The sequence below is a fragment of the Suncus etruscus genome, chromosome 18 (genome assembly GCF_024139225.1).
Source record: "Suncus etruscus isolate mSunEtr1 chromosome 18, mSunEtr1.pri.cur, whole genome shotgun sequence".
Lineage (NCBI taxonomy): Eukaryota > Metazoa > Chordata > Mammalia > Eulipotyphla > Soricidae > Suncus > Suncus etruscus.
The window spans coordinates 41,051,300-41,076,023 of NC_064865.1; the positions used below are offsets into that span (position 1 = coordinate 41,051,300).

The following is a 24,724-nucleotide window of genomic DNA, read 5'->3' on the forward strand; positions in this document are numbered from 1 at the left end:
ACAAATAAATATGGCATATTCTAATAAAACTATGGAAGCTTATAAATATGGCATATTCTAATAAAACTATGGAAGCTTACATAGGATTTCTAGGTAACTTTTATATGTTCTTATATATTTTCTGTATATTTTCCCCAAGATTTCCAAAATTTTAAATCATTTTTTGTTCATAGACAGGATGTCTGTCTGTATGTCTATGGGCATATGCTATGAGCTCATGTGCCATACTTTTTACACATCTTAGATTTGTTGTAATGAAGCACGTTATTTAAGCATATAATGGAACACCCTACCAGCAGTGCTTGGGCACACCAGGGCTACCAGTAGGGGAATTAAAATTATGAACAGTTCCCAAACACAGGCGGAATAGCATCAAATTTCTAACTTCAAGAGTAGAATGTTAAGTAAAACCCTGAGCATCACCAGGTGTGGCCCCAGCACAAAACAAAACCAAAAAAAAAAAAAAAGAATTGATTTTTAAAAAAAGAGTAGAATGTTAACTACTATGTTTTCATTATGTGTTTTTTAACGATGCTACTAATATGGCTAGATATAATCTATAGGGGTTTAAAATACATTTATTGTCTAATAGGATGGATAGGGTTTTTTTGGGGTATGATGTTGGTATTTTTAAATATATAATTTTAACTTAGTGATTTCCATCTATTGTATACCATGGTTATTTGGTAGGGTGTGTGTGTGTGTGTGTGTGTGTGTGTGTGTGTGTGTGTGTGTGTGTGTGTGTGTGTGTGTGTGTTGCTTTCTGAGTAATTCTTATTTATGAGCAATCTGGTTGACCTAGAAGAGCAATTTGTTTGGATAAATTCTATATTGAAAACCTTTTAAAATACAATTAAAAATTAAAGAATATGTTAAAAAATAACTTTACCCATTTTCTGTTTTATGTATTTAACTTTACCCATCATCTGTTTTTAGAAGATAGTCATTGTAGGCTAGGATAAAGCTCAAGTGGTAGAGCACATGTCCAACATTTGTGAGGCTCTCTGAGTTTGCATGTCCTCCATCCCAGCACTACTAGGTTCAGACCTGGTATGCCCAAGTACTACTGGTAGGGTGTTCCAGGTTACCTCCAAATACTACCAGGCCCAGGTAGTTCCTTGACACTACTAGGCAAAATAACACACCACCCTACCCCAACACTACATCATCATTTAACTGGGTCCCAGTGTGGCTGATTGTGACCTCTGTTCAAAAAAAATTTTTTTTTGAAAGCTTAGTCCTTTATTTAAAAAAAAATACAGGATTATACAATACTTGTTTTCACTCAGTCATTTTCTAGATAGCTAGAGGAGTTTGCTTCTCATAATGAGTTTGTGTAAGAACTAAAGACAAAAACGCAGAATATAATTTTTGAGTGACTTGGCAACCTGGACTGATGAGATGCAGATTGAGTACAATGCTATTTTTAGTGTTGTTTGGATACTGGAACATTTCAGAGCTCTCTTCTCTCTCATCTGACTAAAGAACAAACACACTGCAGTCCAGGCAAAACTAGTTTAAAACAAAGATTATGAACTACCTTCAAAAGGGGAAAGTAAAGAAAAAATGTTATGAGATATATTCAGGAAGAAGGGATATCTCCTTCTAGTAAATTAAAGATGGTAGAGGTGACATATCTCAAAGTTTCTGTTGTACTTATGGAGCGGGGGTTTGAGGACTACTCTGTGATATCTGACCCCACTGACCACACTTCAGTGCTGAAGGCCCAAGGGTATGTATGGTGGCTTAGGCCTTTTGGTGTTGAGGATCACCAGGGCATTGCCTATAGTGCTCTGTGGCCTCCAGGTTCACGAGAGCAGTGATACTTCAAGGCCTCTAGTGCTATGGATCAAACCCTGCTTGGGTGCATTTCCTCTATCCCTAGTATTATTTCCTCAGCTCTGTGCATAGCATTTTTTTTTTAAAAGATTTTGGATTTTGTTTAGCACTAGCAAAAATCTATCTTTGATTTTTCTCTTTCATGTTAGTCAATTGTTAGAATTTTGGAGTGGAGTGTAGGTCAGAAGATAAAACCATGACTCAGCTATGTGTCCCTGTTTTCAGAAAAGGTGGTACTGTTCTATTTCTGTCCTCTTCATATTCTATTCATCCTCTGCGGATCTTGGACATCTGTTCTTGCTTTTTTCTTTGGATCCTGTACATTTTTTTTTTTTTTTACTCCAGCTAACCTGGTAGTTTTCCTGTTTGCCAGTAGTCAGCGAAGATTTGCACAGACCTGTTTTGTTATCCACAATAATTAAAATCTTTAGAGATTTTTATACTGATAAGGGCTTTTATAGATTGATTAAGTAATTCAAAATTATAGTAATAACATGGAGCAATTTGTAGATATTTTCATCAGAATTCATTTTTCTATGATAAATAAAAATTTTTATTGTTACTTATTAGAGGGTGTTTGTGTTTGGATCACACCTGGTGGTGTTTAGGAGATGGGGTTAGGGGTGGAGGGCTTAGCCACCCCTGGTTGTATTCATGATTTACTACAGGGTCAGCAGTGTGCAAGACAACTCTCTGTTTATGATGTTCACTTTGAAAAATCATATCTTTTAGAATAGAAATGTCTTATGAGGGGGGCCGGAGAGATAGCATGGAGGTAAGTTTGCCTTTCATGCAAAAGGTCATTGGTTCGAATCCTGGTGTCCCGTATGGTCCCCTGAGCATGCCAGGAGTGATTTCTGAGCATGGAACCAGGAGTAACCCCTGAGCACTGCCGGGTGTGACCCAAAAACCACAAAAAAAATGTCTTAAGAGCAAATTATTCCTTTTATGCCTTCATATGTTTGAAATCACTTGTTGGGGTGAAAACATAAAAATAGCACTGTATCCCTGAAAGCATTAAAGAAAAGAAACATCTAAACAACAAATCTTTTATTTTTTTATCTATTCCCCCCCCCCCACACACAACACATCTTGATTATTTTATATACCAGCATTTGTTCCTCAGAACATTGGGAAACAGCAATCACCATAATAAGACCCTGGAAAGTATTTTCATGTGTTTCTTCCTTGAAATGATTTTAGTTATATGAGTTCATTCTAAGTGTCAGTCCTGAAGAATTTGGCGGAGTAAAATTTTCTATTTTTTAAAAATAGAAAAAATGTTTTATTTAAGTTAAATTTATTTTGAGGTAATTGTAGATTCACATGCTATAAGTTCTATACTCTTTACCTTATTTACTTAATAGGAACATTTTGGAAAATCACAGATAATGTTAAAATCAGGATTGTTATTGATAGAACTCATCACAATTATTCTGATTTTACCAGTATTACATGTAGTTATATATATTTTTTGGGGGGCCACACCCGGTGACGGTCAGGGGTTACTCTTGGTTATGAGCTCAGAAATCGTGCCTGGCATGGGGGAACCATATGGGACGCCGGGGGATCGAACCTAGGTCCGTCCTAGGCTAGTGCAGGCAAGGCAGGCACCTTACCTCTAGCGCCACCACGCCGGCCCCACATGTACTTATTTTTAAAGTTTAATTTTCTTGGGCCCGGAGAGATAGCACAGTGGCGTTTGCCTTGCAAGCAGCTGATCCAGGACCAAAGGTGGTTGGTTCGAATACTGGTGTCTCATATGGTCCCCCTGTGCCTGCCAGGAGCTATTTCTTAACAGACAGCCAGGAGTAACCCCTGAGCATCGCCGGGTGTGGCCCAAAAACCAAAAAAAAAAAAAAAAAAAAAAAAGTTTAATTTTCTTTTTTTTTTTGGTTTTTGGGCCACACCTGGTGACACTCAGTGGTTACTCCTGGCTATGCTCTCAGAAGTCACTCCTGGGTTGGGGAACAACATGGGATAAACTGCTGTCTGTCCTAGGTTAGTGCGTGCAAGGCAAATGCTTTATTGCTTGCATCATCTCTCCAGCCCCTAACTTTAATTTCTAAAGAATTTTATAACTTGTATTCTTCAAAGTACAGAAAAGTCATATTGTCACAAAGATTTTCATTGTTATCCTTTGATAACTACACCTGGCATCTTTGAAGAGGTTATATGTTTATTTGTTGTTGTTTTTTAAAAAAAATTTTTTTTGTTTTTGCTTTTGTTTTTGTGTCAAACCTGGCAGCGCTCAGGGGTTACTTCTGGCTTTATGCTCAGAAATTGCCCCTGGCAGGCACAGGGGACCATAAGGGATGCTGGGATTTGAACCACTGACCTTCTGCATGAAAGGCAAACACCCTACTTCCATGCTATCTCTCCGGCCTCCTATATGTTTGTTTTTATTTTAAAATTTTTTTATTATTGTTAAGTAATAAGGTTAAAATAGTGTTTAAGTTTATAATATTGCTATACAAAATTATAAAACAGCACATCACCATTCTTATGTCACTCATTCATTTTTAAATGCTTACTCATTTATGGTTTTGACTTAAAAGAATTATTTTTAAACTTATATCTATACATTAAAAATCTTATTTAGCCTTTACTATATAAAATAAAATGGCATAGAATTTATTATCAGTAATTTATAGTGAAATTTTCAGTAATTTTGAGTGTATTCTCATAATTATATAATAGATGACCATATATCTTTTTGACAGCTTGGGTATCTCATATAAGTGGAACAAAACACTTTTGTCAGCCCAGAGTGATAGCACAGCAGTAGGGTGTTTGCCTTGCATGCTGACGACCTATGACAGACCTAGGTTCAATTTCCTGGCATCTCATATGGTCCTCCAAGCCTGCCAGGAGCAACTTCTGAGCACAGAGTATTGCAGGGTGTGGCCCCAAAACAAACAAACGAAACACTTTTGTGTGGGACTAATTTTAGCATAGCATCTTCAAAGTTTATCCAAGGTGTGTGTGACAGCATTTTAAAAACAATAACATTCCATTGAAAGTGTATGCCATATTTTGTATATTACTCATTTACCTTTCTTTTTTAAATAAATTGCTTTATTTAAAGATCATGTATTACATAATTGCTCATAATACTTTTTTTTTTGCTCATAATACATTTTTTTCCAAGATCAATCCCACCACCAATGTAGTAATCTATCCACCATTAGCCCCAGATTCTCACCCATGCCCAAGCCTTGGCAGGCACAAAATAATACATTTCATATAGCTTGTTTACAGGTAAGTGGAAATTAAATTGTTCTTTTAAAAGTAAAGCAATAGGTGCCAGAGTGATATAGCACAGCAAGTAGGGCATTTACCTTGCATGATGCCAACTGAAATTTGATTTCCTACATCCCATGTGGTCCCTGAGTCTGTCAGGAGTGATTTTTTCTTTTCTTTTTAAAATATCTTTATTTAAACACCGTGATTACAAACATGACTGTAGTTGAAATTCAGCCACAAAAAGAACTTGACTTACTTCTATAGAACTCTCTGCTTTTGTGAATAATGCTGACATTATTCACAATAATATGTGTAAATACTTCTTCCTCATCCTACTATTCATTGTTTTGTATATATGTCCAGAATTCAAAATGCTGGATCAGACAGTAATTCCATTTTGAGGGGGCATACTCAGAGGCACTTAGATTACTCCTGGTTCTGTGCTCGGGAATTACTTCTGGCAAGCTCGGGAGATCATATGGGATGCTGGGGATTGAATTTAGGTTGGTTGTATGTAAGGCAAACATCCTACCAGCTATATTATTGCTCTGGCCCCTGGTAATTCCATTTTGAAGATACTAACTCATTGTTTCCACAGCAGCATTACAATTCTATATTTCCACCAACATCAATCTGTAATTTAGTGTTGTTTGGATAAATAACTTTTAATTTATCCATTTTTGTTCTATTTTATAGTTTCTACTTTTGCATTTGAAAATGAATACAACAAAATATTGCATATATTTTACACTACAGAATATTTGCATCTCAAGGATGTTCTCAAAATTACTTTTTTTTTAATTTGTATGTTTTTTTTTTTTTCATAATAGTACCTTTATTGAAGCACCATGATTGCAAACATGTTTGTAGTTGAGTTTTCAGTTATAAAAAAATCCCTTCACCAGCATATAAAAGTTACTTTTAAACACTTTCTTTTATTTCCTTTTGGATTTTTTTTTCTTTTGGGGGAGAGGTCACACCTGACACTGCACAGGGCTTGCTTGGCTCTGTGCTCAGGGATTTCTTAGCAGGCCCGGGGATTCCTTATGGAATTAAATGCTGGCTGGCCACATGCAAGACAGCTTCTTATCCACTACACTATCTCGCTAGATCCTGAACATTTTAAAGTTATTTTTTAAAGTTATATTTAAAGTTTCTTAAGTTATAAACATGCCTTAATGAGTTTAAATAAAACGAGGAATTTTATTGCAGGGAATTAGGAGGTTTCTAGTGAAACAAACAATATTTACTCTATGGCAGGTCTAGAAAACAACTGGAAGAAGGGGCGTGGTTGTCTTTGTCTTTGATGAATCTATTTATCTTATGTTTAAAATAGGTTTTCATTGTTGATGAAATGCTTGTGTTGATGATGAAATGACAAAGAATGTATTACTTGGTCCCAATCCACAATTCCCAAGGATATAATTCCCAACTATTGGTTCAGGTTGGATCATTTTCCAGGCTGTTGCCCTTCACCATTATCAAGAAGATGGAGTCAATGCTAGTGTTTAGCTGTATCTGTGGGAGCTATGTGGGTTGACTGGGAGGCATCAAGTCGCCAGAAAGAAAAGTATACAAACTAGAATGATAACGATAGGTGTGCTCATCTGCTGTATCATGTTTCAGTGAACAGTGAAATCACAGAAAGTGTAGTTATGTAAATGTTGATGATCTCATTAATTTGTAGTATATAGAGAAAGAAAACAAAACAATAGACAATATTAAATGAGGACAACGACTTGAACTTTGATTTTAAAACCAAAATTACCAAACAGTTTGTGGGAGAGATGGGGAAGGACAGTAGTAGAAGTCTTGACATTTTGGTATTGATAAAGGTAAAATAAATTCAGACATCAAAGCCGTAAAAGTTAAAACTATTGTAACCGTGTTACCTAAACTACAATGGAAAGAATTAAGGGGACTGGAACAATAGTACAGTGTTTTCCTCACATGTGACCAACCTGGTTCAAAATTAACAATAGTGGAAGGATGATCTTGGGCTTATAGATAATGGCGAAGGTTCAGTACATTAAAGTCATAAATATTAACACTATTGTTAAAACCATAAACGTTAACGCTATTGCAAACATGTTATCTGAACTACAGTAAAATAAAGGTTAATAAAAAGGGATAGTTCTTCAGAAAATAGAAAAATTTTCAGACCAGAAATATCAAATTACTGGAGGCAAAAATTTTTTAATTTTTTAATTCTGATTTTTAGATAAAATTTGTGACTATGGCGCTGGAGTGATAATACAGCGGTAGGGCGTTTGTCTTGAACATGGTTGACCTGGGTTCAATCTCCAGCATCTCATCTGGTCCCCCTAACCTGTCAGGAGCTACTTCTGAGCGCAGAGCCAGGAGTAACCCCTGAGAACCGTCGGGTGTGGTTCCCCACAAATTTGTGAGTTTAACAAGTAACTATAAGTTATTTAAATGAGGTTGAAAAAAATCAACAAATGTAGAAAAAGTACAATAAAAACAAAGATTTATTAAAGAATATTTTTCATATTGATTTCTTTTTTCTGTAATTAGAATTTTGTATTGTTTAAAATAAATACTAAATAAATACTCTTAACACTTTCTTTTGGAATAAAAGAGAGCTGTTAATTTTTCCTCAAAAAAACCTCATTCTTAAGATAAAAAACTATAAAAAAGCAGTATATTTGCTTATAATTTGTTTTTAGAAATGTGTAGATATATTAGGGGTATTTGTAAAAGTGATAAATATGGCTATATATAAAAGGAAATTCGAGTATATTTAAATTCTGAAATAATGCACAAAATTATTATTAAGCATTAGTGGTAATGATAGTTGAAAAAGCAATTTACTATTACCATGTGTCAGATATCGTACAAAACAATTTTATATTATCGCATTCACTTGTACCCGAGACATTGGTGCTCATTATTTGTTAAAATTTTATGAGATGTGTTTTAGTAAAATTATTAAAACTTTGCTTTTTCTTTCAGAGATGTGGTACTGGATATTTCTCTGGGCTCTCTTCTCCTCTTTGTTTGTCCATGGTGCTGCAGGAGTTTTGATGTTTGTAATGCTACAGAGGCATAGACAAGGGAGAGTAATCTCTGTCATTGCAGTCAGCATCGGATTTCTGGCTTCTGTAACTGGAGCAATGATTACTAGTGAGTTGATTTTGTTTTGCTTAAGGACATCATTTTATATGCATTTGTGGTTTTGTTAACTTTGTTCTATTATAAATGTATATTATATATAGGTATTTTTCAGCACTAGGATTTAAAGATCAGTTTATTTATTGAACAGATTGTTTTGTATTTTCTGCTTTATGAAGGTGTGTAAAGTACAGAAACTCATAAAAATAGACAGGGAAAGCAAATCATGGAAAAATTAAATATGTTATCTGCCCAGGGAAAACCAAATATTTGGAACAGAAATAGGACAGTGTAATTTTCATTAAAAGTGAAAATATATTGGGGCCGGAGAGATAGCATGAAGGTAAGGCGTTTGCCTTTCATGCAGAAGGTCATCGGTTCAAATCCCGGCGTCCCATATGGTCCCCCGTGCCTGCCAGGAGCAATTTCTTAGCATGGAGCCAGGAGTAACCCCTGAGCACTGCCGGGTGTGACCCAAAAACCAAAAAAAAAAAAAAAAAAAAAAAAAAAAAGTGAAAATATAGGGCCCGGAGAGATAGCACAGTGGCGTTTGCCTTGCAAGCAGCCGATCCAGGACCAAAGGTGGTTGGTTCGAATCCCGGTGTCTCATATGGTCCACCGTGCCTGCCAGGAGCTATTTCTGAACAGACAGCCAGGAGTAACCCCTGAGCATCGCTGGGTGTGGCCCAAAAACCAAAAAAAAAAAAAAAAAAAAAAAGTGAAAATATACCCCAAGCCTGAGCTCATAGCCAGGAGTAACCCCTGAGCGTTATCGGGTGTGGCCCCCCCCCCCAAAAAAAAAGTGAAAATATAATCTTGAGTTCCTTTATCACTTGACTCAGATTACAGAAGTATAAAGCATCTATACAATATGATAAACATAAAAACTGAAAGGTGTAAGTATAAAATTAAATACAAATTTTCTTATTAAGCACAAATTATGATTATTTAGCTTTCCCCTGTTCTACCTTAATATGGCTTTTAGCTGTTTACAAGTTTGTTAGTATGTTGTCTCAGGTACTTTTCATGCATGTATTTTTCATGAAGTTTCAGGTTCATTCTCAACATTGTGTTTAGTCCCTGGTTAAGTTCAAAGTTTTAGCTATTGTTTCTACTGTGCTTGATGGGCCAGAACTTAAATGTGTCCTGTTGAAACTCTAAGGTGCCACAACTGTTTTCTTAATTCCAATCCTACCAGAAATTGACTGCTTCACTAGACTGTTGATTTTTTACTTTTAAAGGAATAATTGAGGCTTCTATTGCCACTCACTTGCAGTCTTTTTCCACATTTTAGGCCTCACTACTGGCATTGTTTTTCTTTTAAGCCTCTTCAAGAAGGAAAAGAATTTCCCTTTCTAATTCTGTTTCTAGATACAGAGATAAAGAAAAAGACCTTTTTGTCTCTCAAAAGACTCCTATTTTTTCCATAATGCCTTTTTCCCAGAGTGATCAACCTGTCTTGAGAGAAAAACCCTGTTCCATTTCACTATGTATGTCCAGTGTCACAAAATAGTTTTGAGAAATAGAATTTTCTCATTCTTTTTTTCTTTTCTTTTTCTTTTTTTCTTTTCTTTTTCTTTTTTTTTTGGTTTTTGAGTGACACCCAGCAGTGCTCAGGGGCTACTCCTGGCTCTATGATCAGAATTTGACCCCGGCAGGCTCGGGGGACCATATGGGATGCCGGGATTCAAACCACCGTCCTTGCGCATGCAAGGCAAACACCCTACCACTGTGCTATCTCTCCGGCCCCAGTATTTTCTCATTCTTTCTTCACTGACTACTTAGTTTTACCTATGACCTTATGTTAAGGTCTTATTGTTGCTTCTGTTACTGCATCCATGACTTTGTGGTCCTTTATCTTTTGCTATAATATAGTTTTAAATAAGTGTTCTGGTTTAGCTAAAGTATGGGAATCTGCATAGGGGAAAAATAATAATAGTCAGATGGAAGTATAGTATTGCAGTCTGTCCTTGAGACCATGAGAAAAAAGTTTTTTAAAGATTTTTGACAAGTGTAAGTACAGTTAGTTACTTACAGTAAGTATAGTTATACAACTCTAACTATAGAATATATCTAACTATAGAATATATAACTCTATAACTTAATTATAATATATTGTATATATAACTATGTATAGAATATATAACTATATATAGCTTAGAATATATCCTACATATAACAATATAAAATATATCTTATAAATGAAGTGAAAATTAAAGAGCAGGGACCTTTTATATCGTCATCACTATTGTAAACTTAGAGCAGAATGTGTGCTAAAATATATTGGTTGGCTGGTAAATGAGAGAAAGAGGATGACAGGAGGGAAGGAGGGATAAGATATAAAAAAGAGGAGAGAAGGGATTACGGCATTAAGTGTAAAATAAACTTGAGGCTGAGATATGATTTAGAGTAACAGTAATGGGTTAGGAGTTGATAAGAACTATGGCAAAGGGAAAAAAATCTAATATAGTTACTTATTATTCACTATGTCGGCCTACAAAGAGATTAAAAGGGACCAAAAGTGTCTTGGATGTTGTAATTGTGGAACAATGGACGAACAGAGGGTGAAGAAGGAACAACTTACTGAGAAGCCATAATTGATGTCTATATATGTATTGGCATACTCTTCAAAAATTTTAAAGGGAGCAAGAGAGCGACTGGAGTGATTGTACAGTGGGTAGGGTGCTTGCTTTGCACACAACCAAACCAGATCTGGTTCCCAGCACCACCTATGGTCTCTTCCTAAGACCCACCAAGAATGAATGATCCTTGAGCACAGAACTAGGAGTAAGACCTGGACACTGCTAGGTGAACCCCAAAAACCAAATAAAATATATAGATTATGGTAATGTAATTTATTTGTATTTATATGTAACATTGTGATATGTATATATTAATATATATTAATTTTTCAGTTCACTCATATTATGTTTTGCTACTTAGCTTTTTTTCAGAATAGTTTTTAATTTTAGTTACATTTATATTTATTACAAGTATGGGGGGAAAACTAAGATTCTGTCTATTATCACTTGACATCATAAAATTCTAACTTTTAGCAAATCTGAAGGTATAGAATGACATCTTATTATTACTGTAATTTTCAAATTATTACTTTAATTTTTAAAATTTATTTTATTGGTTACCAATGAGTCAAAATCTCTTCGTGTGTGTGTGTATTCCTTTTCTGCAAATTGCTCTTGAAATTGTATGCTTGTTTTTGAGATTTTTGTTTTCCTCTTAAATTACAGGTATTATGTATTATAGAAATTGGTGTCTTGTTTTACTTTTTTATTTTGCAAATAATTTATCTCAGTCTGATAGCAGGTACTTTCATACTTGATATTATGTATTGCGCTGAAGTCCTTAATTGCTTGATAATCAGGCTTGTGGGGCTTATTTTGCTTATGGCTTGTAGCCTTTAAAGTTTATAATTTAAGAAGTTTTCCTGAACACTGAGGTCAAGAGATATTTGAATATATTTTTTTAAGTTAATCTTTTAGGTTATCTTTTACATTAGGTCAAATTTAGTATAGAAGTCAGCAATTTTTTAAAAAATTTTGGGCCACACTGGCAGTGCTTAGAGGGTTATTCTTGGCTCTACTCAGGAATCACTCCTGGTCAGTTTGGTAGGCCATATGGGATGCCAGGGATTGAAACCCGGTCGGCCATGTGCAAGGCAAACACCCTACCTACTGTTCTATTGCTCTGGCCTCAGCAGATATTTTCTTAAAAGGCCATATAATATTTTTGGAGGTGGAGTCGCTCAGGGAGTTCAGAGGCCACTTCCATTAATTCCGAGCTAGCCTAGCCAGCAGTTCAATGTGAAGACTGGAGTATGTGGTGCTGCTCAGTGCCTGTGGTGCCACAGATTTTCTGGGCTACTCTGGCCATACTGGAGCCTCCAGGGTCACAACTAGCAGTGCTTTTAGGGCTATGCCCATGATGCGTGGGGACTGTGTGTACTGTGTCATGCTGGGAATAACATTGGGTTAGCTTAATGCAAGCCCTGTACCTTAACTCCTCTACTAGATCTCTGGCCCTAGACATTAAACTTTGGAGACTAGATGAGCTTTGTCAAAACTATTTAATTCTGCGATTATGGCACAATAATAGCCATATATTTCTACACATAATTGTTTTTAATATCGCTTTTTTAAAAATATTTTTTGGAGGGCCACACCTGATGACGCTCAGGGGTTACTCCTGGCTATCCGCTCAGAAATTGCTCCTCGCTTGGGAGACCATCTGGGATGCTGGGCATCGAACCGGGGTCCATCCTGGATCAGTGGTGTGCAAGGCAAACGCCCTACCACTGCGCTATAGCTTTGGCCCCAATATCACTTTCTTTTTATAAAACTTCATATTCAGTGTGACAATCTTTTACTGGGGCCACAGAGAAAGACTTTGGGGTTAGACAACTTAGTATGCCTGGAGCCTGTAGTTGGTCTTATGCCAGGATGTTTCCTGGGTAAGGTCTCCCTGTTTTTAGGCCAAAGGTTTTTCCTTTCTATTTAGCCCATATTTTGCTGTGCCTATGCAAACCCCTAAACCTCTTCCCCCAAGAAATCCCCCCAAACTGCCACGCATACACTGTTTTTATTATTTATTATATTTTATCTTTTAATTGGGGCTCTGCCTTTATCATAGAACCCTGGGACAGGGGTTACTTTATTTTTTTTTTTTATCACATAGTCCTGCATTTTTCTATAAAACTAAGAGGAAAGGAATAAAGAAAGGCTGGGTGCCAGGGGCCAAGTGGTTTCGAAAGCATTGGCAGGGAAATAAATAAGGACAGAACTAAATATTCCAGCCAAAGTCAATGATAATAGAATCAAGGTACCTAGCCTTTAACAATCTAAACTCAAAGAAACTTGTTATACTGGCAGGTTAGGGGGCAAAGGGTAGTGGGATAAGATGCATTCTAAGTCCATTGGTGGAGGGAGGTTGACACTGGTGGTGGGAAAGGCCCTGACTCATTGTATATCTGAAATTAAACTATGAAGGACTCTGTAGATTACAATTGTTTCAATAAAATAAAATATAAAAACAAAACAAAAAGACTTGGCATTCAGGTCATAGTTTGTCCTTTGGTCTAGACTGTCATGGCATTCATTTAGTATTAGGAAAATTTCTAGTTGTATTTTCTCCTTCAAATATATTAATGAATTAATACCACAGTGTTACCCAAAATAGATGCCATTTATTTATTGGTTTGAAGTGCTAACGTTTTGTATGTCTTCTGTTCTAAATGTATACATTAGTCTGCCTCTGAACTTAATTCTGATTTATTAGTCTTTTTATCCTATTTCGTAAGACTAGTCCCCCTCTTTTCTGTCTCAAAAGTTAACCTAGCTATTTACAAATAAGATCATTTATTATTCTTTCATATACATTTAGAATACTGTTTCTCAGAAACTATTTCTGATATTTGTGATTATGACTTTATGATCTAATATCTTGCTAATACTTAAAATATATTCTCTGTAAATGATTATATGTTTGATGGAGTTAACTCTTAAATTCATTGTATTTTTGTCTTTTTATTATATAAATGGTTGTATTATTGCTATTTATTGGTATAGATTGATATTTGAATGTATGAAAAATTAAAGCAAAAATGAGTCATTGGAAACAGGTAACATGGTGAATACACTGCTGATAAACTAATTAAAAATTAAGATAGAAATTAAAATATATGAGGCCAGATAGTTTGGTAAGTCAACTTTCCTTGTATGTAGCCAATCTAGGTTTTATCTCTGACACCCAATATGGTCTCATTAGTCCCATTTAGGAGTACAAAATGAGTAAGCCCTGAGCACTGCCAGGTGTGACTCAAAATCAAATGAACAAAAAAAAAAAAAAGAAAGAAAAAATAAAACTAAAAAGAGTGAAATAGAGACTCTATATTAACTATAGAACATAGAATTATAAAAACAGCTTTTGTGAGCAGCTATGTATTCCTAAGCATGAAATCTTAAAATTATGATAAATTTAAAAAATGAACAAAATATATTTAAATAATTGAAATGTTTTAAAAGACCTTTCCTCCGAAATGAACTCTACAACCAAATGGGGGTATATAGATGAGTTTTAGTAATTTTTCAAGAAATAGTTCCTATTTTATTTAAATTAATGAAGAAGGTAAAAATAAAACTGTTGAGGCTTATTGCTAGGCCCCTAGCTAAACAATATAAAGCCTATACAGAACAGAAAAATATAGGCTCATTTGCATTATTAATACTGTTTTAGGTTCAGTAAAAAGAATGATCATGATTACATTCCAATAAATTATTTAGAGGCATTGAATTTTGAATTTGATATAATTTTCATGTTTTATGCAATAGTTGAAAAACAATTTCTTTGATTTTTGTTTTTGGGTCACACCCAGCAGCACTCAGGGGTTACTCCTGGCTCTACGCTCAGAAATTGCTCCTGGCAGGCTCGGGGGACCATTTGGGATGCTGGGGTTCAAACCAACGTCCTTCTGCATGCTAGGCAAACGCTTTACCTCTATGCTATCTCTTCAGCCCCAATGTTTTTTTTTTTAATCATTCAAAAATGTAAAATAATTTACTATACAAAATTGGTCTTGGCTAAATTTGATTAGTAGATCTAACTATATAAATCTATACTATCAACATTTAACATTATTAAATCTACTTTATTTAGCCTTTATATATGCTTTTATTCACCGTTTATATATTCCTCATTAGGGACTACATGTTACTATATGTTAACAAACAACTTTGCACTAGTAATTTTTCTTATTGTTAGATCAACTCAGCAGTTGGCTCTCTGATTTTTGATTGATTCTATCATTGCTCAGTGAAATTTCCAAATATATTTTATTTTAAGTTATACTCTGTATGCTTCATTCTCACATACCTTAATTTCCTCTCTAAGATAATTAAGACTAAAATGTGCTTATTGTTCAGCAAAAGCCACCTTAAAAAGAGTACAAACAAAAGCATCAGTTGGGGTAAACATAAGATTAATATGAAAACTATATTTTTCAAAGCCATATGACTCACATAAGTATGAAAGATAATTTGGAATGAAAATGAGCAAAATATTTGAAGTATTTTATAGACTGATTTTATAACCTTAATGATCAGCAATATGTAAAGAATGGTGAACCATATTTAATTAGGTCAATAAATATAAGTTAGTCAGAGTACATCTCATACACCAGATTGACAAATACTTAGAAAAATCATTTACTTTTGAGGTTGATGTGGTAACTGGAATGTAAGTACCACTTTGGAAAATATGTAACAATGTGTGGTCACATTGAAAATGACATTAGATAGGACTATAGAAAACTTTTAAGTACATATTTTAGGTAGATGTTGTTGATTTATTGAAAAGTTTGTCTTCATAATCTACATAAACTTGTAAATACACATTCATGGGCTAGAGTGATAGTTCAACAGGCTGAGCATGTTTTTTATGCTGGAGGCCCCATTTCAATCTCCAGAATTCTGTGGTTCCCTAAGCAGCACTGGGAGTGATCCTTAAGCACCACCAGGTAGTGGCCCAGAATCCTCAAAAATTACATTAATTTGGGGGTTGGGGAGAAAGTACAGCAGGTAGGGCACTTGCCTGGCATCCCATTATCTCTAAGAGCACTGCTAGGAGTATTTCTGAGTAAAAAGCTAGCAGTAAGCCCTGAGCACAAAAATTTTCTTTTTTAAATAAAAATATATTCTCTCATATATCCTTAGTATTTAATAACAGTGTTTTCAGAATCATTTGGTAGCCAACCAAAATTGTTTACCTTGCATGCAGAAGGTCAGTGGTTTGAATCCCGGCATCCCATATGGTTCCCCGAGCCTGCCAGGAGCGATTTCTGAGCATGGAGCCAGAAGTGACCCCTGAGCGCTGCCGGATGTGACCCAAAAACCAAAAAAAAAAAAAAGTCATTTTGATTATTGTATTAAGTTTATACATGTATATGCATGTTGTCTCTATTGCTAGTAATCTTTGTTGTACATATGCAAAAATTAGTTTTCTTATCTATGCTTTATATAAGCAAGCCTTTATGGATGTTTTTCTCCTTTTTTGTCTTGACAGCCCTCTTTTCTTGAAATAATATATTTTGGGGGGCCACACCCCATGACACTCAGGGGTTACTCCTGGCTATGCACTCAGAATTCACTCCTGGTTTAGGGGACCACATGAGACGCTGGGGGATCGAACCGTGGTCCATCCTAGGCAGATAGATGCCTTACCGCTTGTGCCACCGCTCCAGCCCCTTGAAATAATATATTTTAAAGTTTACGTTTATTTTGTTCCTTAGTTTTTATTAACCCACCTGAGATTTATTTGTGAAGTAGGGACCTAGATTTATTTTTTCAAGTGACTATCAGTTATTTCATCAATATTTATTGAAGTAATTCATTTAACATTATTGAACTTTGGAGTTCATATAAGGACTAGATATTATGTGAATAATTTTTCAGGTATTCAATATTATTTGTATGAGACCAGCCAGAGTAACACAGATGGTTAGGTAGAGGAGTTTGAACTTTAATCCACTAGTGTTGTTCCAAAACTCATGCACTTAATCTTATGTATAAGCAGGGAATATTTGAATCAGTGGATTACTTTTTATTTTCCATGCAGCTTGAGATAGTAATTGCTTTAATTTTATACATTTTAGTCCCTTTTTAAAAAGTGAATTCTACAAAATAAGTCAGATTGTGGCTTTTAAAACTGAAGACAGGAACCAGAGCAATATAGCACAGCGGTAGGGCATTTGCCTTGCATGTTGCCAACCCAGGATGGACCCTCGTTTGATTCCCAGCATCCCTTATTGGTACCCTGAGCCTGCCAGGAGCGATTTCTGGGTGCAGAGCCAGGATCCCTGAATGCTGCCAGGTATGACCCAACTCCCCCACAAACAAAACAAAACTCTGAAAAGACAGTTGTGGAAATATAGGGTAAATACAAATATGTTTTCAGACTTATTTTACTATAATTTCTGGCAATTATTTTCTGAATTCCTTTTGCTTATTACGAATATGAAATAATAGATTGATATTGAAATTTATAGCCAGACTGAACTGAAATGTCAGTTTTGTACTTAACTGTATTTCTTTGAGATATCTCAGAATCTTAATTTTCCATCTTTAAAGTGAGTAATAATACTCGTTGCATCCTTAGTCCCTTGCATCAGCTGAAAGGAGCAGTTGGTGAAAATAGCAGGGAAGTAGCTTCTGGGTTCCCAGAGCACACAGCACAGGAAGCCCCAACCCACAAAAAATAGTTTTCAGTCCATCTGATCTTGAAATAGTGTGTTATAAATTAAAATATTTTATCCTTTATGACTTCTGAATTTAATTAAAAATAAATCACATGTTTTATATGTATGTTTTTTATTGATAAAATGAAATATCAGGTGTGCTCTGCTACTCTTGCATATCCTAAATAATGCTTCCAAAAGCAGATGTCAGATTCATCTTCCATTTTTATGTCAAAATATCAGTTCCAACATTACAGTTGTCTACTTAATTACAAAGTTTAACTATTTTATTTTGCAGATTATAAAATAAGTTTCTCTTTTTTTGTAATTATTTTTTACTAGTATAAAATAACCTTTTATGTTGAATTTTTTTATCATTTTTAATTATAAATTATTTATGGTATAGTTGTCTTTTATGTAGTTATCAGTAATGTGCTTTTAAAATGTTAATTTGGCCTGGCCAATTAAATGATCTGTTTAGAGATTATGATAATGAATGTTTATTGATTAAGCTTTGGTATCAGTTAATATTAATGTTTTGAAGTGAAATCTAAAAAACTATGAAGTAGAAATATGTAACTTCACTAATCTCAATGAAGCACAGAAAACTTTAAAATGAAAGGATTGACTTATCTGTGTTGATATAAATGAATTAATAAATTGCAGCCACTCTCTAGTATATAAAATAATTGAATGTGCTATTGTATTTCTCTCTCTCTTTTCTCACCTAGGCGCTGCAGTAGCAGGCATTTACAGAGTAGCAGGAAAGAACATGGCCCCTTTAGAAGCTCTGGTGTGGGGAGTTGGACAGACTGTACTGACATTAATCATCTCCTTTTCGAGGATCCTTGCTACACTTTGAGGTTTCTGTGGAAATGTCATACTTCACACAAGGAAACATGTACAGATTCTCAGAACGCATTGTTAACTTGTGGGAGTGAAATTATACAAGAATGTGGAAGCTGCAAAATGCGCTTTGAAGATATGAGGCAAGATTGCCCTCTGGTGTTCAAGTGATTGCACTACCGCACTGCACCTTACGTGCCTCCATCCCAGGCAAGGCGCATTACGCTCTGTGAAGCTACTAGAAAAAGAGCACCTTGTTTAGCTGTCAATCAGATCAACATTGGTGTTGAATGATCGTTTTTAACAGTGTTGTGTTAAAGTTAGAGGGACGTTTTGAGGAATTAATCTATGTGCCAAACATTTGTTGTTTTTTTAAAAAACATTTATCCTGTGACAATTTGCAAGTGTAGATGCTAGATGAGTGCTGTGAACATATTTGATACAAATTCAGGTAATGTACTAAGAATTTTGTTTTGTAATGCTAAATTCCATATGAGTGCTGAATGCTGAATCATTTAATGTGAGATAAATTATTTGAGTTTATTGTGAGCATTTATGGGATTTAGGGCTTTAGGCATTGTTTAATTTATGCTAAAAATAATGAAAAAACGTAATGAAAAACTAGCTGAACTCTTTTTAAAGACCCAAAGTAGATCTGTAGGGTGCATCCTTTTCACTCATTTAAATAATATGCTTTTGATAGCTTCCCTCCTACATATTCTATTGATAAGAATTCAAACATTTTATGAGTCACACTCATTGACGATAGTTTGTGTGTCATAAAAATAATTTGAAAGTTTCTTATGTATTTTGTAAGAAAAGAAGTCTGAAATGCATGTTGCATTCTTTGGCCCTCCTAAAGAAGGTTTTTGCCATGTGTTTCATGGAGAAGACGTCTTTTTAAATAGTATCTCAGTGGGATTATACTACTTGTTGCATAAAGCTTGATTTTTGACAAAATGTAAACATTCTTTTATTTCTGGAGTATTAACTACTTAAAGAGTGGCCTAAATTAGGCTGTAAAAATAAAAAGCCTCATTTCTAGATAAGTAACAAGTTATATAGTAATAAACCCTCTTACTCTGGATGTATGGTATTGTAATTTTGCTAAGTAAAAATTGGGAGAAATTGTAAATGATAAACTTTAAAATTTGGCAGTGAATCTGAGCAGATCAATACAGTACTAAACATTTGAATGATTCAATTTGTTCAGCTCTATTTGTTCAATGTTATTTAGTTTTATTAGAATTTATAATGACATTATTAATGAAAAAGTTCTAAGTATAAAAATTTTTAAGAGATTTTGATCAGATGTAATTTAAGATTTAATAAGTAAAGGAAACAACCCAGTTGAATTTGTCTCCTGAGATTTTTAAGTACGTGAAATATGTAGTAACTCAATAGAAGAGCCACTCAGAATAATAAGTTAAGGACAATCGAAAAAAAATCTTTTATAACTTGATTTTTGGTAAAAATACATTTTTTATTTAGGTCCCATTCAAATTTAATATCTTTGTTACTATTGACATTGTTTATTCACCAAAGATCAGAATATACTAACTACTTTAAGTAGTGAAGAGTTGGGAGGGTAAAGCCAGTTTTGGGAGTGTAGTAATCCTGTTGCCTGAAACTTATTTTAGAAAGAAAAGTAATTTGCTTTGAAATATTGAAAGTAAATTTAAAAATTGATCCCTTTTATTATGCACATGGCTGAAATAATTTTTTTTGTTTTGTTTTGTTTTTGGGCCACACCCGGCGGTGCTCAGGGGTTACTCCTGGCTGTCTGCTCAGAAATAGCTCCTGGCAGGCACGGGGACCATATGGGACACCGGGATTCGAACCAGCCACCTTTGGTTCTGGATCGGCTGCTTGCAAGGCAAACGCTGCTGTGCTATCTCTCCGGGCCCAGCTGAAATAATTTTAATGTCTTCTTTATATGCCTGATATTTTCCCTCCAAATTGAGCTACTAGTTTTTCAGTTAATTTGATTTCTCTTTTTCTTTTAGACTTGAATTGTGTTCTTCATTTACTTTTGACTATTTTTCAGTAGTATTCATGTTCTTTGAGAGGAACTATCACTAGCATGTGGAAATTGTTTCAGATCTACAAAATGATGCTCATTTTAATATACAGTTATTTTATGATTTAAGAAATTATCATGTTAGTGTAGTGTGGAGTGTTTGGTTTGGAATTCAGAATTAACCATACAGTAATGTGTGAATGTATGGACCAAAGAGATTTATACTCTTGTTTTACTCTAGAATGGAAGTATAATTGGATGATTGATAATTAGTTTGTACAGTATTTTGCAGCTATCTCATTATCACATTGTTTTTACATTGTGTGTGTGTGTGTGTGTGTGTGTGTGTGTGTGTGTACACACGAATAATTTTAGCATAGAGGGAGGTCTTTTTATTTCTGTTTTAAGTTCTTTCCATTGGCATTTCATTTACTGTCACTATTGATATTTTGAAATGCAGCTGAATAGTATGAACTGATGATTTGTCTTAATAGTGGTCTCTGTGCTGATATTTTTTAAAGTTCCATAAGACATGTTTAATGATATATATCATTTTGTCTATATAGAATGTTTAATGATATGTATCATATCTACATCCACAGAAAGCTGCTATGTATAAATATAGTCTAATTGGAAAGGTGTTGTTCAATGAATACTTTCATGTTCAGGTTTGTTCAGTTGAATAATTTTCTAAAGTAGTCAAGGATGTTTGAGTTTTTTTCTTTAATTTGGGGAAATTTTTTGGTTTAATAGAACTAGAGATCTTTATGTTATGATTGAAACTTATTGAGATATTTGGGTCACACCTTAACATTTATATGTGATTTGGCAGTAAATTTTCTTTGTGATAAATGCAAGAAGTGTGATATCCAACTGCAGTTAATACTCCTTTTTAAAACAAATTATTAAGATATTGATGATAAAAATTAGTACCCCAAAGAAGGAATTTTTGTACTCAAGTTAATTATTATTTGATAAAAATTGGAAATATTTATAGGTTGGTATAAATAATCTTTCCTATGGGATGGTTTCATTGATTATCTAGAATAAAGTTCTCAGAGGAAGCTTGTAATTTATCATATTCAGTACTGGTAACTTTATTGTTCTTTATTTAGGTCTTACAAACAGTGTTATTATAGTTTGTTACCCATTTTACTTTCCAAGTATTTGCAGCATACATTTCCATAGTCCTATATGTAAGGGTTATTTTTTACTACTTTAAAGTAGTAAATAAAGAAATAAGGTGTTCTTTATATCATATAGATGTATGATATAAAGATGGGTAATTTAAAATCAAAGAATGTTAAGGTGTTAAGAGAACCTATAGGATTAATGAGTGGGTTGGGGACATCAAGTTAATATGCTGCAACTAATTTGCTTTGCAAATATTTTTGGTGGATCTGCTATGTAAAAAGTGTCGTATCAAATACTTTCTATAGTAGTTACAAAGGTGGCCAGGATGAAACTGTTGCTCAGGAGTTACCAAGAGCTAGGAAGAATATTTTAAATTCTAAGAAGGTTTTAATTAGAGTTTATTTCTGTTTCTAGTAGAGAACATTTAGGGGCTATTCCCAAGATCCTACCGATGTTTCTTGCATGCAAAGCATGTACTCCAGCCCATCGAGTTATCCTCTAACCCCTAAGTATGTAAAAATTTTTCAAACATCGTTGTATTTTGTAACAGAAGGAAGTTTAAAGACAGGAAATGTTGGAGGGATAACAAAAACAAGCATATTTGATGACATACCCTCTATTACGTGAACACAGTACTGTTCTGTTTAGACTTTAGTTATACCATAACTTATATGAGTGTGTGTGCTCTGTGTTTACAAAACAAATGCTCTTTCTTTTAACCCAAAGCATTTTGAAATTATTTTACATCTTTATGTGAGGGGGTAAGTTTGTTCTTTAGAAGGATCTCTGCTAAGTATAGGCATTATAGTGTTTTTAAAGAGTTGCTGAATTATCTAAAAGTGTATCCAATTGTTTGGGGGAAGTAATGCATATTTTATGAAGTATTTTCAGTAAATGTGGAGTTGTGTCAATGAATATTAAGTTAGTGGAAATAATGAAATTTCTTAGTGAATTGACCTAGGAACTGTAATCATCTCATATTGAGTTTAGGTGTCTCATTTTCACTTTCTTTATCTTTATTACATCTTTATTACATCTTTGTTGAACTTACAGATGATCTCTTTATTGATGTTAAGAATTAACTTAATTTCTTCAAAGTCTTCCATACTAATGTCATGTGTCATAGTTTAAGCATATGTACAGATTCTTGATAGTATTAGAAGTGTTGGTTTAGAAGAGATATTCTTAACATCTAGTAGTTATACAGCTATAATCTTTTGAAAATAAATGCTATAGGCAAATCAAGAAAGTATGAATCTCACATCATTTTTAGGTCACATGTGACATATCTATTTCCCTTGATGATGATCTAATTGTACTGTTTTGGGGAAATGTATTTAGTATGTAACTGAAACTGGAAAGCAATGTATCATAAATATATAGGAAGAAAAACTATAGTGCATAATAACCGCAAATATACCTTTTCTTCTAAAATTACATATATTGGTAATTTATTTAAATCACCTTTTTTCAGAACCCTGTATAAATGATTATTGTTGAAAGTGCTACTTAGAATATTTCCTTTAAAGTATTTGACATCACTAAATGTCTTTGGGACATTTTTGTGTTTTTTTAAAAGGAGACACTTGTTTGAATAATTTATTTTTATTTTTATTTTTTTTTTGGTTTTTGGGCCACTCCCGGCATTGCTCAGGGGTTACTCCTGGCTGTCTGCTCAGAAATAGCTCCTGGCAGGCACGGGGGAACCATATGAGACACCGGGATTCGAACCAACCACCTTTGGTCCTAGATCGGCTGCTTGCAAGGCAAATGCCGCTGTGCTATCTCTCCAGGCCCTTGTTTGAATAATTTTAAAAACTTATTTTCTTCCAATACTGGATTAATAAATTGATAGTCTTAATTGTTGACACCTAATATTTGTGATCTCAGAGGCATTTACAATAAAAAATTTTCCTATAATTCTGGCCTTCCTCCCAACAAACATTCATAGGCAAAAACACAGAACAGAGGTGAGCTTAAAATACATTTAAATGAACAACACAAATGGAACTTCCCAGTAGTGTTCTTTCTATTACTTGGTAAAATTCATAAGATTCTACCATAAAGTATTAACTTCTCAGTCTAGTCATTCTAGGACAAGGGAATTACCTTAATGATACTAAGTAAAATGCCTTTACTTAAATACCAAATTAGAGTTTACCTGAGAGGTATAAAAGGACTAACTTTCAAATTATATTAACTCTTAGACCACTGATGAATCATTTAGTAAACCACAGTATAGTTTTTGAAAGCTAAATGATGCCTTAGTGCCTTGGAAGTTAAGATGTTTTTTGCAAAGTGAATTAGCAAGATTCTTGATGGTTAAACTCAGTTTAAGAATGGTGAGAAGGAATTAATGGTCTAACAGAAATCTCATTTCACCTTGACTATGACAGATAACTACTTTCAATATATTTTCATGATCTAGTATGTCTTTCTTTTCTCAAGCAAGTATGAAACGTGGCATATTTTCGTCAAGACAATTATATATGGGATTTTAAAATTAAGTTTTTTTGTAATCTATAGATTCTAGAGTGGACAGCATAAGTTTTCTATTGTCGTACAAGGCAGACACTTTATTTAACACTTAGAAATATGTTTACCATCAGGGATTATTTTTACTATAGAAATGTACTGTGAAGCTTACAGACAGTAAGAATAAATGTCGAAGGAATAAATGCACAAAAACAAAGGCATATATGATGAAGTACCCTACATTATGTGAACTGTTTTCCCCTTCTGTTAAAACTGTAAAACTACACTGTTTGAGTATGTGTACTGCATGTTTACATAATACAGTTAATTTTGAAGGATTATTTATGTTATGTATAATATCTAACAAGTGTAAATATTGTATACTATTGATTTTTAATTTTATATAAGCAATTTTTTTATTTCCTAATTCATGTACAAATATTATTGTGTATATAGCATAATTTCCTGGAGAACACAAATTTTGCAGTGAATTTTAGTTTAATGTGATAAATATCAAGTTACTGTTAGAAATGTTGCTCTTTATTTTAAATTATCTTCACTCATTTTAATCAGGGCAGCAATAAATAGTGCAAATTATTTTTGGTTATAAAAAGTTGGTCTGCAAAGATAAGATCTGGTTTCATTTCACTGCTTTAAGAAAAAGATGCACAATTAATACCATCACTGTCAAATCACAGGACCATTTCTGGGGTCTATATGTGTCTCTCCTCTTTGTAATATACAGGGTGAATTCTTTACTGATACACTCAAAAGATTGTTAAAATGAA

The 24,724-nt window shown here is 34.0% G+C and overlaps 1 protein-coding gene across 1 annotated transcript in view; it reads left to right on the plus strand.

The window, feature by feature from the left end:
- TMEM170B (transmembrane protein 170B) overlaps positions 1–19,506 on the plus strand; it is a 29,778-nt gene extending 10,272 nt beyond the window's left edge. The window contains exons 2-3 of the mRNA XM_049765293.1: positions 8,059–8,229; positions 18,193–19,506. Coding sequence (XP_049621250.1) covers positions 8,059–8,229; positions 18,193–18,323 — 302 coding nt within the window. The 3' untranslated portion in view covers positions 18,324–19,506. The remainder of the gene's footprint in view (positions 1–8,058; positions 8,230–18,192) is intronic.
- The last annotated feature ends 5,218 nt before the right edge of the window (positions 19,507–24,724 follow it).